General features: G+C 40.3%; 1 protein-coding gene across 1 annotated transcript; it reads right to left on the bottom strand.

Annotated features, from left to right (window-relative positions):
* Window positions 1-1124: 1124 nt before the first annotated feature.
* LOC145056602 (monooxygenase 2-like) lies at window positions 1125-3978 on the bottom strand. The gene is made up of 6 exons (XM_079004299.1): window positions 3676-3978; window positions 3444-3590; window positions 3292-3357; window positions 3035-3197; window positions 2676-2904; window positions 1125-1852 (listed from the first exon to the last, which is right to left on the bottom strand). The coding sequence occupies exons 1-6, from the start codon at window positions 3900-3902 to the stop codon at window positions 1332-1334; spliced, it is 1353 nt and encodes a 450-aa protein (XP_078860425.1). The 5' UTR covers window positions 3903-3978; the 3' UTR covers window positions 1125-1331.
* Window positions 3979-16411: the final 12433 nt, after the last annotated feature.

The raw sequence follows: 16411 nt of genomic DNA, 5'->3' as shown, positions 1-16411 counted from the left end.
TTAGCCTCCATGGTAAGTCTTCAGAAAAATTATTTTTACCCCGTCATGCAAAATATTTTTAATTTGTTTAAAGTATAAAATTTTAAGTTAACGTTGATATATAATTATAATTAATAATTTAATTTATTTAAAAATCCTCCCTAATAAATGAAAATCATTTTGCCACATGTCATTCTCTCATTAACTTGGACACATGTCATTTTTTGGTATTTTTGATTAAATGTTTATTCCATTTGTCATTTTCTTATTTTTTTTATCTTTTTTTAATTAACACATCATATTTACACCTCAATTAATAATTGCCTTAATTGAAAATAACTAATAAATTACAATATTAGTACTCATATAGTATTTAATATGTTTCTTTTTAAATTCAAATTTTAAATTTTAAAATTTAAATTTAAATAAATTTTTGTTTAAACTTTTATATTTAATTTTTATTAAATCAAACTCGTATAACATACGGGTATCACACCTAGTTTATATGAATACAACCTTTAACTTAGTTTTTTTTTTCACAATGTTCAAAGTTACATGGTAAAAAAAAATTGTATATGCATTGTCATGATTTCGAAAAAAAAAGTTTACACATGTATCGCCAATCATTTGATTGTGGAAAACGACATACCATGAGCATGCAAACTTAATCATTTTTTAAAGATTTTTAACTAATTTTATGTTAACTTTTGACTTTCAATATTTCTCAAAGTTGAATCAACTAGTGGAATTTTATGAAACTTTGAGATAAAAACATGTTTTTATGATCGTTTAACCACTAATTAACATTAATAATAGCTTTCGATTTTTGAAAGCCATATTTATGATTAACATTGAAAAATAAGATAAGCAAATTAATGATATTATATATAGGAAATACGACAAAAAAAAAAGTTAACGTTGTAAAAGATAAATAATTTTTCCAAACCACATTGATTTCGATGATCTCATTTATAAGAGATAAATATATATAAATTCTAGTGTCAATGATCCCAAAATAAAGGGTTAAATGCCAAAAACATAACAACATATTTCTATTCATATGTTGATTATAACATCCTACTTTCATTTCTTCTTATGGCTATGTACTTCATAGAATCTTGAATAGACTGCAGTGTTTTAATCTATTGAAAAACAACAATCACTTCACTGCTATTATAAGAAAAAAAAATTACAGCGGTGAAATTCTATAGATTTTTCATCTAGAAAAAACTAAAGATACATTGTTATAATGAGAAGAAACTATATGGTATTATTATAACACACAAATATATGAAAGTATAGAACTATATCTGGCTTTTAGCCCTACAATAAATGTGACGTTTGAGTATATGTTAAATCTTGGTTTGCAATAGGGGGGCACACTCGAAATTGGTATGCTCCATCATGGGCCCGAGCCTTATCAGTTTAGGAACAAGTAGATGGTCCCTAAGAGAACATACGAGCGGATTCTCCAATTGCAAAATAGCGCCCGTGACGTTTGCCCGAACGGTCAATGGAAATATCCGTCGCCATCTCTCATTTTGGTATGCTTTGAGTGCATCGTCCACAACCATCGGTCCAGCCTTGAGTGCAGGAGCAAGCTTTTGCACTAAAACAATAGCATCTTCCAAAGCACAACAAGCCCCTTGACCCAGATTGGGTGTCATTGGGTGCCATGCATCACCAACCACCACGGTTCCACCTAATGAAGCATTAGGGCTCAGCCCTGGCCACAACCACCGGTCAACTAGTGGGGTCCGGATGACAGTGTCATCCGGGGTGGCATCGATTATGTTTAGAAGCTCCGAGTCCCAATTCTTGATGAGTTCTTTGGTTTGTTTTTTTAACACCGACTGATCAGTAATCTTCGGACCTGTCATCATTATATTTGGTTGCACGTAAAGGTAACAGAATGTCATTTGATTCGATGATCATAATAGAAATCAAAGAAATTTTATGTTATATGTAAAATACAGTGAGTAGTTTTGGCTTTACTCTATACATTATTTAACTAGGTGTGAGACCCATGTATTAAATGAGTTTATTTAAAAGAAATTTTAAATATAAAATTCAAAATATTTGAGAAGTTTGAATTTATAAGAAAAATGAGAAAAATATTCAATTATAAAAATTAAAATATTTTTCTTGTAAATTTAAACAAATAATTTAGATAAATAAATAAAGGAAATTAATGAAACTTTAATTTAGTAATTTTGAAATTAGAAGGAAAGTTCATTAATGAAATTGATATGCATTTATTATTAGATTTAAATAATATGTGGAATTTAATAAAATATAAAAAAACCATAAAATGACATGTGAAATAAAAATTAATTTAAAATAACCATAAATTTAAATGTGACAAAATAAATAAGAATGTGAGATGTGGCAAAAAGATCTTATTTATTAAAGTAGATTTTAATGCATTTTTAATATACAAAAATAAAAATTCAAAATAATAAAAGCTTATTAAAATCCAGAAAATATTAGAATAAAAAATAGTTATTATTAGAAAACAATCACGAAATCTTATAAATAAGATTTGTATCATTAAAAATTATGTAAATAAAAATGGTTATATAGAAATGTTTAAAAAAGAAACAACCTTTTTATCCATTCCAATACAAAACCATCGTACCAAGATTTTTAGTGCAAACTAGGTGAAAAAGTCTCAATAATGTACGAGGACGAGATACCTGGCGTAGGGCTGTTGAAGCAAACAAACCAGTACACTTTTGTTGGTGAAACGGGAACATAAGCAGCACGTATGCCTCGTCCATAAATATAGTTTACCCGTGGCTCATACGGTTGTCCATCGGGGTATTCTCCAAGCCCACGAAAAGCACAATATCCCACGTATTTAGGCTCTGAAAAACCCATCCATTTAGCCACGGAAGAACGAATTCCATCACATCCAATTACCACCTGTACTTCGATATAATAATGTTAAGCAAGAGGCTGATTACAATTTGCTCTCCTAAAGATCCTAAGTCGCAGTGAATAATTAACTTACTGTTAGTATTTTTTTTATGTAGTTGGGGTTAAGAAAATATACCTTGGACGATATTCGAGTACCATTAACGAGTTGTAGAAGAGTTTCATCATTTTCATGTTTTTGAATGTCTGCCAATTTTGAGGAGAAAGAGATGGAACCTAGTGGTAGCTGTTTGGCAAGCGTCTCCAGGAGGGTTCTTCTTTCAACTGCGCGAACCTCTTGACTGTTCCCATATGCACCAAATTCAGATTTTGGTGACAAAAATGCATGCGTATAATAGCATGGATATGTATAGAAACGCTACTATAAATATGTACGTTTGGTCTTCATCTTTGAACGTAAATGCGCGGAGCACTCTCCCATTTTCTGTTTTTATCACTATCCTGCACGATTGAGAAAAAGGGAAATAACGAACCCTAGAATCTCGGTATTGGGATCTGGCAGATTGAGAAAAAGGGAAATAACGAACCCTAGAATCTCAAGGTATTGGGATCTGAGTTCATCACCAACTCCCATGGCATCCAAAACCTTCCACCCATTCTTAAACAGAGTCAATGACGTTCCCCCGGTTCGCAATGATTCCGCCTGCTCCAGCACCACGGATCGAACCCCCAATCTTAACACAAAAACAGATCCGAACAAGCTATTCAACATTAGCAATAACAACTTTCGTGATATAAGATATTAAAAAACTAAGTAACCTGTGTAGCGAAACAGCGGTGGATAGGCCGGCTATTCCCGCTCCGACGATGACTACTTCTTCCTTCCGGATATCGGATCCAGCACTGACTATTGTTAGCGATGTGAGTTTGATTCGTTTAGGGTTTTTTGTTAGAATTGGAAGAGAGTAGTGCGTATAAGGATTACTGGTTCGTTGATGAAGAGAAATACAGTGAAGGGGCAAGAAAGATGAAGAGAATGCTGCCATTGTGGTGCGTGGCTTTTGGATGTTTCAGAGAAGAAAACCGCATCTTTGTGTAATTGTTTTATCACCACTGAAGTGGTCAGACGCTGATAGATGTTTCTCGGGAAATTCCATTGAAAAAAAAAGCAATTAACTATATTAATTAATAATAGTATAAATTAATAATAGTATAGTTTGTATATTTTAAGATTTTATCCTATTTTGGATGTGTATGTTTCAATATTTTGCTACAATATTTTCTATAATTAAAATTTGGCATAATATTTTTTTTTATAGTATGACAATTTTAATCCAATACTTTGTATAGTTTGACAATTTAGTCTCTAATATGTTGTAACCAGTGATTGGCTCATGTCTTTTAATATATGCCACTTTAAGTCCCATTATTTTATATGGTTCAACATTTTGCCAGAATATTTTCTATAGTTAAGATTTACCACAATACATTTTATAATTTGACAATTTTAGTCCATATTTTATATGTTTCAAGATTCTGCCACAATACTTTGTATAGTTTGACAATTTAGTCCCTAACATGTTGTAACTAGATATTGGCTCATATCTTTTAATATTTGCCACTTTAACTCCCATTATTTTGTATGTTTCAACATTTTGTCACAATATTTTTTATAGTTTGACAATTTTAATCCCTGATATGTTGTAACTAGAGATTGGCCACATATCTAATATATATATATGCTTTAAGTCCTTTTGACCATTTTGGCCTTCTTTTTATCCATTTTGTAACAGCCCGGAATTCCAGGTATCATTATATTTATGAGTTTTGGGAGTTTTAAGAGGGGACTCGGCGAGATGGAGCTCAGACTCGCCGAGTAGGATCGCGGATCTGGCCGCGGGTTCGTGACTGGACTCGACGAGTCCGGATATGGACTCGGCGAGTCTGCGCTGTTTAGCGAAAACCCTAACCGTTCAGGTTTGGGACGTATATGAGGGACCTTATGGCCGTCATTGTTCACCCTAGTCCTCTGAGAGAAACCCTAAGTCGTTTGTGAGCATCTGGAGCAAGGTAGAAGACCATTGTTGATTTTGGAAGTGTTGTTTTGCAAGGAAGAGAAGACTTGGGTTAAGGGATCAACAAGGGAAGCCACGTTCTGAGAATTGGGGACATAGAGAGCACATTATTCAGGTAATATTTCGAATTTGCATCCTTCTATGATTGATGTATATATGGATTTAGGGTTTATTGGACCCTTTTGTGGCTAGATTGAGTGTTACCTTGGTCCCCTAAACGATTGGAACCTTGTATTGGGATCTTTGGAAGTCCAAAATGTCCCATGCCTGAGCATTTCGTGAATCAATGGAGGTTTTGGATTGGAATCCTTATGCCTTAGGTCAAAATGTAAATTATGAGTCTTGGGGTGTATTATGAGCACCGAAATGAGGCCTTTACGTGATGAACCAGTTTAGGAAGGCCAGACCTGTGAGTTGTCGGAGCAGTTCTGACCTTAGGAAGCAGTTTGAGCGGTTGCATGGCATGGACTCGCCGAGTCCGATGAACAGACTCGGCGAGTAGCTTGAAGATTAACTGGGACTCGTCGAGTTGTTCTTCAGACTCGGCGAGTTGAGTCGGGGTGGCCCCGCGATTCTTCCAGGAGGAACTCGTCGAGTCAGGGGAGATACTCGACGAGTAGAAAGGGAATTTTAGAGAATTGGTGAGGACGTCTAGACTCGCCGAGTCGCCCTAGCACTCGCCGAGTCCGGTCAAAGTTGACCGTTGACCGTTGACCAGAATGGACCTGTGTTGACTTCTTAGGGATAGTCAACATTAGAGATATAAAGTGTTAACTAGGGACATTATGATGTTATAGGAGGATTAGAGCTCGGAGAATCGGGCACGAGGGATTTCCAGGTTGTGAGATATCGAGACACGCGAGGTGAGTCTTCTCACTATACTTTACCTTGAGTAGGTAACCAGAGTTATATGATAGAGTATTTGTATGCTATGTATGTTATGTGTTGCATTGCATTCTTCTATGTGATTTATGCTATGCTTGTGTACAGAGTTAGAACCTGAGGGTTCACAGAGTATGGGTGCACGGACCCACAGAGTTATAGCCTCGAGTGGCTAATATGTGTTATATAGTATTTTGAGGAACTCACTAAGCTTTATGCTTACGGTGTTGGTGTTATTTGTTTCAGGTACTAGTGAGGATCGCAGGAAGGCGCCGGCCTGATCAGTGCACACACGCGGGATTTTATATTATGTGATCTTGGGGATTTTATATATGTTATGAAATGAATTACAAACAATGATGTTTTTTATGAATATTAAATGATGTTATCTTTATTAAATGCAAAAAAATATTTTTAAATTCCTGGTGTTACACATTTTTTCGTTTTACTACTTATATTTCATTACGATTTGCCACACGTATTTTAATATTTCTCACTTTAAGTCCATTTGACCATTTTTTACCTTCATTTTGTCCTTTTTCCGTCTATCGATTTGTAATTTTGTTTTGGGTTTCGTTTTGTCATATTTTTCTCATCGTGATCATTTGTGAATAAAACAAAACGCATCTCATTGCCACAAATGTGACCCGTGGTTTATCACAGCTCACCCACTAGTTTGAATTATCAAGAAGAAAAAAAATGTGAACATGACAAATCTAGACATTCACTTAAGTGTTATTTTCAAAAAAATAAAAACCCCAATATTTATATTTTTTCGTTTTAAACCAAAAGTTTTTTTTCCCAAAAAAAACTAAATTTTTTTGCAAAAACTTGGTATCTTGTCTTGTAACCGATTGACACTACATTGATAAAAGAAAAAGTGTACGAGACTTATTCTTCATTTGTCAAGACTTATCATCCTCTTCCATTCGTTTATTACGTTCATTCTTTCATCTCTAACAACCCGTCTTCAAGATGAAAACGCCAATGTCGATGGAGTATGAGAGGGAAAATTAGGGTTTTTTTTCCATAATCGCACAAAATAGCATCTAGCAACGAGGTTAAGAAGAATGCTAAGAACTACAAGAAAAACAAAGTTGATTACGAAGAATCTGAAGATGATGTTCTCATGTTTTACATGCAGATGTATTATGAGAAGGAAAAGGTAATAGTTGTATCCTTCCATTCTATTATAGATCCCTTTCTTAGCGAACTTTGTGAAGATGAATTTGAGATGTGTGTACGATCAGCCCGCGCCCGAACGGTGATTTTCCAAAATACCCTTACATTATGTGATGTTAATATTGATATGATGTATCTGCATGCTAGAGTAGGCTAGGCATTGCTATTAGAACTAGATTGGCCTGATTGTGTTGCCTTAGCCTAGGGAGAGGTGAGCTGCTATGAGATACTTGAGAGTGAGTAGGTAGCAGCGAGGGACTCATGAGAGATCTATTAGAGAGTGGTCTACGCATGATAGAGTACTTGAGACCTGGAATCCGAAGAGGAGGACTTGGAGTGTATTCTGGTGCGGTGTGGATAGTAGTATTGGGCCCGTACTACTGGAAGCACCGGAGCGGGGTACAGCTCAAGTAAGAATCTTTGGAATGCCAAGAATCAAGGAGGAAAGAGTTGACGAGTGTGAGTGTGTTCGTGGGGATTCTAAATTTATTGTATGTCGTATTTTAGCGGTAGATCATGGTGAGGACACGTTTCACGTCCGAGAGCAGTGGTACCAGTGAGGAGGATATCCGCCGGATCATCCAGGAGGAGGTAGCTGCAGCCATCAGGGCAGAGATTCCGGTGATGTTTGGGTCCATAAAGACCACACTGATCGAGACGTTCGACGAGCGTTATGCCGCTCTTACTAAGGCTGCTGCTGCAGCGGCTACCGCAGCGGTGACTGCTGCAAGGCCGCAGGGTGGGGACGCGTCACTATTCCGGGAATTCAGCAACACGAAACCACCAGAGTTCGATGGGACCCCGGGTCCGGTGGCAGCAATGAGGTGGATATCTGATATTGAGGGGTGCTTCTTCACTTGCTCGTCTCCTGAGCATTTGAAGGTCCGATTCGCGCTGAACCAGCTTCGCTTGGGAGCGAAGGACTGGTGGAAGTTTGTAACGGCGCATTATACGCCTGCCGAGCTTGCTGCGGTGACCTGGGAGAGGTTCACCACCATGTTTCGAGATGAGTACGTTCCCCAGGTGGAGAGGGAGCATTTAGCACAGGAGTTTCTGACCCTCAAGCAGGGTACTGAGTCTGTTACAGCAATCACGAGGATGTTCCACGAGAGGGCGATGTTCTGCCCTGAGCACGTGCCCACTGAGCAGGCTCATATGAGCCGCTACTTGAGTGTCTTGAGGCGGGATATTCGGGAGTTCGCTGCAAACTCCTCGTACCGGACATTTGCCGAGCTTCAGGTAAATGCTCGGAAGAGGGAGATCGAGCTTGAGACTCAGGCCAGGGAGGAGGCGGAGTCTCAGGGGAGGGATCGGCGACCGGCACAGTCGCAGCCGGCCGCCAAGCGGGCCAAGCCTGCTGATCCCAGACCAGGGAGCCAGAAGGGCCGCACTTGCGGAAAGTGCGGCAAGGGGCATGACGGAGTTTGCCGAGCGGGGTCTTGCTACAAATGTGGCAAGGAGGGGCACATGGCCAAGGACTGCCCCAAGGGATTTGCAGTGTGCTTTCACTGCAACCAGACTGGACACCGGAAGGCTGAGTGTCTGTAGCTGCGCGGAGCACCTCAGGGACCTGCTCCTGCCACCATCAGAGCTACAGAGAGTCGGCCTATGAAGATCGAGGCACCGAGAGCTCGAGGGAGAGCCTTCCAGCTGACTGCGGAGGAAGTCCGCGCCGCGCCCGATGTGGTGGCTGGTACGTTTCCTTTCATATATTTATATTGATGTTGAAATATTATGCTTATATTAGGTTATGCGTAGGTACCTTCCTTGTGAATTCTGTGCCTGCTTTAGTGTTATTTGACTCGGGTGCGAGTCGGTCTTTTGTATCTCTGGCCTTTAGCCAGCATATCAGTGCTAGTCGTGAGGCATTGAGTCGGCCTCTGAGAGTTTCCATAGCTGATGATAGAGTGATTTGTGCCACGTGGGTTTTCCGGGGATGTGTGTTAGAGATTTTTGGGGTTGAGTTTCCGATTGACCTAATTCCTATCGCGATGGGTGATGTCTGTGTCATTGTGGGCATGGACTGGCTGAGTCGATTCGGCGCAGTCATCGACTGCGAGCGTCAGCTGGTGACTATACGAGACCCTAGTGGGGGAGTTCTTTCGGTGTACGGCGAGGGTACGCGTTCGGGATCAGCCTTTTGTTCGGCCGCCAGAGCGAGGCAGTGTCTACAGCAGGGCTGTAAGGGTTTTGTGGCGTATGTGATGGAAACGCGAGCGACTTCCGAGAGACCGAGTTCAGTTGAGGAGGTACCGGTGGTGCGTGAGTTTCCAGATGTCTTTCCCGAGGAGCTGCCGGGAGTACCTCCTGTGAGGCAAGTGGAGTTTGGTATTGATTTGATTCCGGGAGCCGTGCCTGTCGCTAAGGTGTCTTATCGTCTTGCACCTCCAGAGATGCAAGAGTTATCCTCGCAGCTTCAGGAGTTGCTGGGAAAGGGATTCATTCGGCCGAGCAGCTCGCCGTGGGGAGCACCTATTCTGTTCGTCAAGAAGAAAGATGGTTCACACCGGATGTGCATTGATTACCGGGAGTTGAACAAGTTGACGGTCAAGAACCGTTACCCATTACCGAGGATCGACGATTTATTTGATCAGTTGCAAGGAGCATCTTGGTTCTCCAAGATCGACTTGAGGTCGGGATATCATCAAGTGAAAGTGCGGGATGAGGACGTACAGAAGACAGCATTCAGGACGCGATATGGGCATTATGAGTTTGTGGTGATGCCTTTTGGGCTCACCAACGCCCCGGCTGTATTCATGGATCTCATGAACAGGGTATGTAGGCCGATGTTGGATCGGTCAGTGATTGTGTTTATCGATGATATTCTAGTGTATTCGAGATCTAGAGAGCGACATGAGGAACATTTGAGGGAGCTCCTCGGGGTGTTGAGATCGGAGAAACTTTATGCAAAGTTCTCCAAGTGTGACTTCTGGTTGCGGGAGGTTCAATTCCTAGGGCATGTTGTTAATCAGCAAGGGATATTGGTCGATCCGGCCAAGGTTGAGGCGGTGATGAGTTGGGAGGTACCGAAGTCACCTTCTGAGATCAGGAGTTTCCTTGGATTGGCAGGGTACTATCGGAGATTTATTAAGGACTTCTCCAGAATTGCAGTGCCACTCACTAATTTGACCTGAAAGGGGGTTGCATTCTCATGGGGACCCGAGCAGCAGACCTCTTTTGAGACACTTCGCCAGAGATTGTGCGAAGCCCCGGTGTTAGCTCTCCCGGAAGGGATGGAGGATTTTCTAGTTTATTGTGATGCATCTATTTCGGGGTTGGGTGCAGTTCTGATGCAAAGAGGGCATGTAATAGCATATGCATCGAGGCAGTTGAAGCCTCACGAGACGAGATATCCCACGCATGATCTAGAGCTGGGGGCAGTAGTGTTCGCCCTCAAGATTTGGCGTCATTACTTGTATGGAGTTCGTTGCACGATATACACTGACCATAAGAGTTTGAAGTACTTGATGGACCAGCCCAACCTAAACATGCGTCAGAGGAGGTGGTTGGATGTGGTCAAGGATTATGATTGCGAGATCCTATACCACCCGGGCAAAGCTAATGTGGTAGCAGATGCGTTGAGCCGTAAGGGGGAGAGCACTCCACTACGAAATGTATGTTTGAGGTTGACCGTGATAGCTCCAGTACTAGATGCCATTCGTGGGGCACAGTCTGAGGCTATGCAACCGGAGATGCAGAAGAGGGAACGGGTCGTTGGTTTGGTTTTAGAGTTCGTTACTGATGATCGAGGGTTGATGACCTTTCAGGGTCGGATTTGGGTACCGTTTGTGGGCGGTACGCGTACTACTTTGATGGAGGAGGCACATCGATCGAAATTCTCGATCCATCCCGGGGCTACAAAGATGTATTTGGATTTGAGGAGAGAATATTGGTGGCCCTGCATGAAGAGGGATGTCGCGTGGTTTGTCGAGAGGTGCTTAACCTGCCGTAGGGTTAAGGCCGAGCACCAGAGACCACATGGCAAGTTGCAGCCATTGGAGGTTCCCGAGTGGAAGTGGGAACAGATCACTATGGACTTCATCACCAAATTGCCGAGGACTGCCAGAGGAGTTGATGCAATTTGGGTGATTGTAGACAGACTTACGAAGAGCGCTCACTTCCTTGCCATTAGTGAGAGTTCTTCAGCAGAGAAATTGGCGGAGGTGTATGTGAGAGAAGTAGTATCTCGGCATGGGGTGCCGATCTCGATTGTTTCAGATCGTGATGTGCGTTTCACTTCTAGGTTCTGGAAGAAATTTCATGAGGAGTTGGGTACTAGATTGCATTTTAGTACCGCATATCATCCCCAAACAGACGGTCAGAGTGAGCGGACGATTCAGACGCTCGAGGACATGCTTCGGGCGTGTGTGTTGGATTTTGGGGGTAGCTGGGATGCGTATTTACCCTTGGCGGAGTTTTCCTACAACAACAGCCATCATTCGAGCATCGGTATGCCACCCTTTGAGCTATTGTATGGTAGGAGATGTCGGACCCCCATTTGTTGGGGAGAGGTGGGGCAGAGAGTGATGGGCAGTACAGAGATCGTGCTTCAGACGACAGAGCAGATTCAACAGGTTAGACAGAGGTTATTGACCGCCCAGAGCCGACAGAAGAGTTATGCGGACAGACGCCGAACCGAGCTTGAGTTCCAAGTCGGCGACTTCGTTCTCCTGAAGGTCTCTCCTTGGAAAGGAGTGATTCGATTCAGGAAGAGGGGCAAGTTGGGACCCCGGTACATTGGGCCATTTCGTGTGATTGCGAGGATAGGCCGGATAGCCTATCGGTTGGAGTTGCCAGCAGAGTTGGGGCAGATCCACGACACTTTTCATGTGTCGCAATTGAGGAAGTGTATAGCCGACGAGTCGGCAGTGGTTCCATTAAAGGATATTCAGGTGGATGCGAGCCTGAATTATGCCGAGAGACCAGTGGCCATCAGAGATCGGAAGATCAAGGTTCTGAGGAATAAGGAGATACCTCTGGTGTTAGTTCAGTGGCAGCACCGGAAGGGATCGGAAATGACCTGGGAGCCGGAGCGTGAGATGCGGGAGCAGCATCCGGAGCTATTTTCAGAGTGAGACTTCGAGGGCGAAGTCTAGTCCTAGTGGGGGAGAGTTGTAACAGCCCGAAATTCCAGGTATCATTATATTTATGAGTTTTGGGAGTTTTAAGAGGGGACTCGGCGAGTTGGAGCTCAGACTCGCCGAGTAGGATCGCGGATCTGGCCGCAGGTTCGCGACTGGACTCGACGAGTCCGGATATGGACTCGGCGAGTCTGCGCTGTTTAGCGAAAACCCTAACCGTTCAGGTTTGGGACGTATATGAGGGACCTTATGGCCGTCATTGTTCACCCTAGTCCTCTGAGAGAAACCCTAAGTCGTTTGTGAGCATCTGGAGCAAGGTAGAAGACCATTGTTGATTTTGGAAGTGTTGTTTTGCAAGGAAGAGAAGACTTGGGTTAAGGGATCAACAAGGGAAGCCACGTTCTGAGAATTGGGGACACAGAGAGCACATTATTCAGGTAATATTTCGAATTTGCATCCTTCTATGATTGATGTATATATGGATTTAGGGTTTATTGGACCCTTTTGTGGCTAGATTGAGTGTTACCTTGGTCCCCTAAACGATTGGAACCCTGTATTGGGATCTTTGGAAGTCCAAAATGTCCCATGCCTGAGCATTTCGTGAATCAATGGAGGTTTTGGATTGGAATCCTTATGCCTTAGGTCAAAATGTAAATTATGAGTCTTGGGGTGTATTATGAGCACCGAAATGAGGCCTTTACGTGATGAACCAGTTTAGGAAGGCCAGACCTGTGAGTTGTCGGAGCAGTTCTGACCTTAGGAAGCAGTTTGAGCGGTTGCATGGCATGGACTCGCCGAGTCCGATGAACAGACTCGGCGAGTAGCTTGAAGATTAACTGGGACTCGTCGAGTTGTTCTTCAGACTCGGCGAGTTGAGTCGGGGTGGCCCCGCGATTCTTCCAGGAGGAACTCGTCGAGTCAGGGGAGATACTCGACGAGTAGAAAGGGAATTTTAGAGAATTGGTGAGGACGTCTAGACTCGCCGAGTCGCCCTAGCACTCGCCGAGTCCGGTCAAAGTTGACCGTTGACCGTTGACCAGAATGGACCTGTGTTGACTTCTTAGGGATAGTCAACATTAGAGATATAAAGTGTTAACTAGGGACATTATGATGTTATAGGAGGATTAGAGCTCGGAGAATCGGGCACGAGGGATTTCCAGGTTGTGAGATATCGAGACACGCGAGGTGAGTCTTCTCACTATACTTTACCTTGAGTAGGTAACCAGAGTTATATGATAGAGTATTTGTATGCTATGTATGTTATGTGTTGCATTGCATTCTTCTATGTGATTTATGCTATGCTTGTGTACAGAGTTAGAACCTGAGGGTTCACAGAGTATGGGTGCACGGACCCACAGAGTTATAGCCTCGAGTGGCTAATATGTGTTATATAGTATTTTGAGGAACTCACTAAGCTTTATGCTTACGGTGTTGGTGTTATTTGTTTCAGGTACTAGTGAGGATCGCAGGAAGGCGCCGGCCTGATCAGTGCACACACGCGGGATTTTATATTATGTGATCTTGGGGATTTTATATATGTTATGAAATGAATTACAAACAATGATGTTTTTTATGAATATTAAATGATGTTATCTTTATTAAATGCAAAAAAATATTTTTAAATTCCTGGTGTTACACATTTTTTCGTTTTACTACTTATATTTCATTACGATTTGCCACACGTATTTTAATATTTCTCACTTTAAGTCCATTTGACCATTTTTTACCTTCATTTTGTCCTTTTTCCGTCTATCGATTTGTAATTTTATTTTGGGTTTCGTTTTGTCATATTTTTCTCATCGTGATCATTTGTGAATAAAACAAAACGCATCTCATTGCCACAAATATGACCCGTGGTTTATCACAGCTCACCCACTAGTTTGAATTATCAAGAAGAAAAAAAATGTGAACATGACAAATCTAGACATTCACTTAAGTGTTATTTTCAAAAAAATAAAAACCCCAATATTTATATTTTTTCGTTTTAAACCAAAAGTTTTTTTTCCCAAAAAAAACTAAATTTTTTTGCAAAAACTTGGTATCTTGTCTTGTAACCGATTGACACTACATTGATAAAAGAAAAAGTGTACGAGACTTATTCTTCATTTGTCAAGACTTATCATCCTCTTCCATTCGTTTATTACGTTCATTCTTTCATCTCTAACAACCCGTCTTCAAGATGAAAACGCCAATGTCGATGGAGTATGAGAGGGAAAATTAGGGTTTTTTTTTCCATAATCGCACAAAATAGCATCTAGCAACGAGGTTAAGAAGAATGCTAAGAAATACAAGAAAAACGAAGTTGATTATGAAGAATCTGAAGATGATGTTCTCATGTTTTACATGCAGATGTATTATGAGAAGGAAAAGGTAATAGTTGTATCCTTCCATTCTATTATAGATCCCTTTCTTAGCGAACTTTGTGAAGATGAATTTGATATGTTTGATGAAAATGATGATTACATGGATGGTTTGGTTCATCTAGAAGATGATAAGAATGACATCAATGGTTCGGTTTCTTTTAATGATCACACCACAGAGTGGAATCTTATGGAACCAAAGGTTGGAGAGAAATATCAAAAAATTTCTCAGCTAAAAAAACTGCCTTATTAAGGTATAAGAAATTTGAATGTACTAGTTTATGTAACACCCGTAAATTCGGGCTACATATAATAAGTAATAATTATTAAAATTAAAATCCTTGAATAGAATAATCTATAGTCATCCGCGTTGTAGACTATATAATATAAGTTTCGTATTAAGAAAAACATAAAAAATAAATTGAATTGTTTGTAAATCATAAAAATGAGTGTGCCAGTATGGCAGTATATATATATATATATATATATATATATATATATATATATATATATATATATATATTATTTAGAAAATACATGTTGTCCCGATCCCGAAAATATAAATTTCATAAAAATTCGACTCTGTATGAATTAGATATGATTTTTATAAGATATAGAAGTCAGTTTCGCCTAACGAATGTGTGACGTAAAAAGCTACGAAGAAAATGGTTGACTTAGCTAAAGTCACCAAAAGGAAGATCATAGTCTTCTTTAAGATATGAATTTTGAGAAAAAGAATGTCAAAAATGAATTCCATATGAGAGAATTATGATTTTAGCAAAATCATCTAATTATATAAAAATAGGGAAAAAATAAAGTGAAAACTAGTTTTTGGGATCTAAATAAAAGTTGTAGATCTCATCGAGAGTTTTCCGCAGATATAAAGAACGTCAAAAATGAAGTTCGTATGAAGAAGTTATGAATTTTTGAAGCTTTCTTGATTGCACCTCGTGCAGAGTAGGTATGTGCGGCGCGCGCTTCTAAAAGTCTCCATGATGCTCCAACCAGTGAATGTCACATGTCATGACGTGAGACACCATGTCTCATGTCATGAGAGGCCCCAAGGCAACTTATAAGTAGCGTTCAAGGCTTATTATTTCCCCCATTCCATTCCTAACATTCCCTTTCATGTTTCTACTCCCTTAACCCAAAAATTCTTTAGTATTTAAGATATTTTAGTGATGCTCTGAGGTCCCTGAGAGCCCGACATGTATTAGCTAGCAAGTCGGAGGCCTGCTAGTGTAATTTCCCGTTTTTCACTAAAACCTCTTTAAGTTAAGCTACACTTTTTTACTTTCAATGCAACTTATATTTATAGTCATAAGACGTTATTATGAACCTATAAATAAGATTTATCAATGATTACAAGTCTAATACTTATTGATCTACTTACAGGAGAGGTGTCTAGAATGTTCAGTTTGACTTGGTTGTTGGATTTTAGAAAAGCAATATGCCGAAATGATCATGTCTCCTAACTATCCCACCTGACTAATCCTTACTTGATAGATCTTAATGTAGACATTGGGATTAGTGAAGATCTAGACTATTATTAGTTGCCAAAATCCTTAGACTAAGACTTTGTATTAATCATACTTAGGTCACGTCATGGGAATATCTAAGGCGTTAGGCGAAACTCTGCCCAAATCACCAGTCACCCACTTAAGTCAGGTGAGTGCATAGTTACTTTCATCTTACACATAGATATGAAGTATTGTAACTTCTTAGATGCTATGTGTACCTATTATATGTACTTACAATTTTTGTGTTCATTGTGACATATTGGATTATTATGATAAGCATTAGAAATTATCATAAGTCATATTAGGTAGTGATGAATAAGGTAAAATAAAATATAATGAAAGGTCGTAACCAATTTGGTATTTCTATTCCACTAGGGAATAGTCATCTAGTAGCTTATAGGTGTCAGCCACAGACTATTCTAGACAGCTTGGAGAAACATGGGCATGCTTGCAAC

The sequence above is a fragment of the Lactuca serriola genome, chromosome 6 (assembly GCF_051521515.1).
Source record: "Lactuca serriola cultivar US96UC23 chromosome 6, Lser_US96UC23_V15, whole genome shotgun sequence".
Classification (NCBI taxonomy): domain Eukaryota; kingdom Viridiplantae; phylum Streptophyta; class Magnoliopsida; order Asterales; family Asteraceae; genus Lactuca; species Lactuca serriola.
Note: the sequence above shows the minus strand (reverse complement) of the source record. Positions and strands in the feature narration are given on the sequence as shown.

Excerpts from the sequence above, each read along its gene's own strand:
- LOC145056602 (XM_079004299.1), bottom strand. The coding sequence starts at position 3,902 with ATGGCAGCATTCTCTTCATCTTTCTTGCCCCTTCACTGTATTTCTCTT. Across the intron at positions 3,198-3,291 it reads TTCAAAGATGAAGACCAAAC|TCAAGAGGTTCGCGCAGTTG; the intron begins GTACATATTTAT and ends ATATGGGAACAG. Across the intron at positions 1,853-2,675 it reads CTTCAACAGCCCTACGCCAG|GTCCGAAGATTACTGATCAG; the intron begins GTATCTCGTCCT and ends TAATGATGACAG.